Here is a 717-nt window from a genome sequence, read left to right as displayed (position 1 = left end):
ATCTAATAAAGACAATATCCAAAGAAATTTAACCATGAATCCAAGTCAAAGAAATAAGAAAAACACAAAACTAAGAGAAAAAACTAATAGTTAGAGCTTTGTGATCTTGATTTTTCCTCTAATTTTCTTATTTTCTTGCTTTGTTCTTAGCTTCAAATCTCCAGAATAGTTGCTTACTGGCTCTTTCTCAAAATCTCTTAAAAAGGTCTCTTAAATAGGTTCCAAATAACCTAATTTTTAAAATTTCGTCAACTTCTCTTATTTTTGGAAAGTCACCCAATGCTACAGCGTTACTTCTCCAGCGCTACAGCGCTGAGCTCTCTGAAAATTTGTATGTGTGCTTCCTTTCATCAACGCTGCAGCCTTGTTCTTCCAGCTCTGTGGTAGTCTAGCAACTTCAAACGTGTGTTTCACCCTGATATGATCCGAATTAGGCAAAGTGGTAAACATAGAAGTTTTATCCTTGTCTCTAACTTTCCAATGGATTAAAAATCACATCAATTGGACTGCGGTATTGAAAGATATACTCCAAATACCGCATCATGTTCAGTCCATATATACTGCTGCAGTGTTCTGAATTTGATAAATATTTTGCCCACTATATACTCAGAACTGGGAGAATTGGTAAACATAAATTTTGTAGCCCTTCTTCTTATAATTCTAGTGGTCTAATAATCACCTTATTTAGAGTATTGTAGAGAGAGATATGGTCAAAAT

General features: G+C 34.3%; 1 protein-coding gene across 1 annotated transcript in view; it reads left to right on the top strand.

The window, feature by feature from the left end:
• Window positions 1-420: 420 nt before the first annotated feature.
• The window catches only part of LOC110413367 (pollen Ole e I family allergen protein), a 963-nt gene continuing 666 nt past the window's right edge, over window positions 421-717 (top strand). Inside the window, exon 1 of the mRNA XM_021424139.1 lies at window positions 421-434. Within this exon, the coding sequence (XP_021279814.1) occupies window positions 421-434 (14 nt within the window). The remainder of the gene's footprint in view (window positions 435-717) is intronic.

This window comes from Theobroma umbraticum, unplaced genomic scaffold (assembly GCF_002168275.2).
Source record: "Theobroma umbraticum cultivar Fairchild unplaced genomic scaffold, ASM216827v3 scaffold_4.1, whole genome shotgun sequence".
Classification (NCBI taxonomy): Eukaryota; Viridiplantae; Streptophyta; class Magnoliopsida; order Malvales; family Malvaceae; genus Theobroma; species Theobroma umbraticum.
Note: the sequence above shows the minus strand (reverse complement) of the source record. Positions and strands in the feature narration are given on the sequence as shown.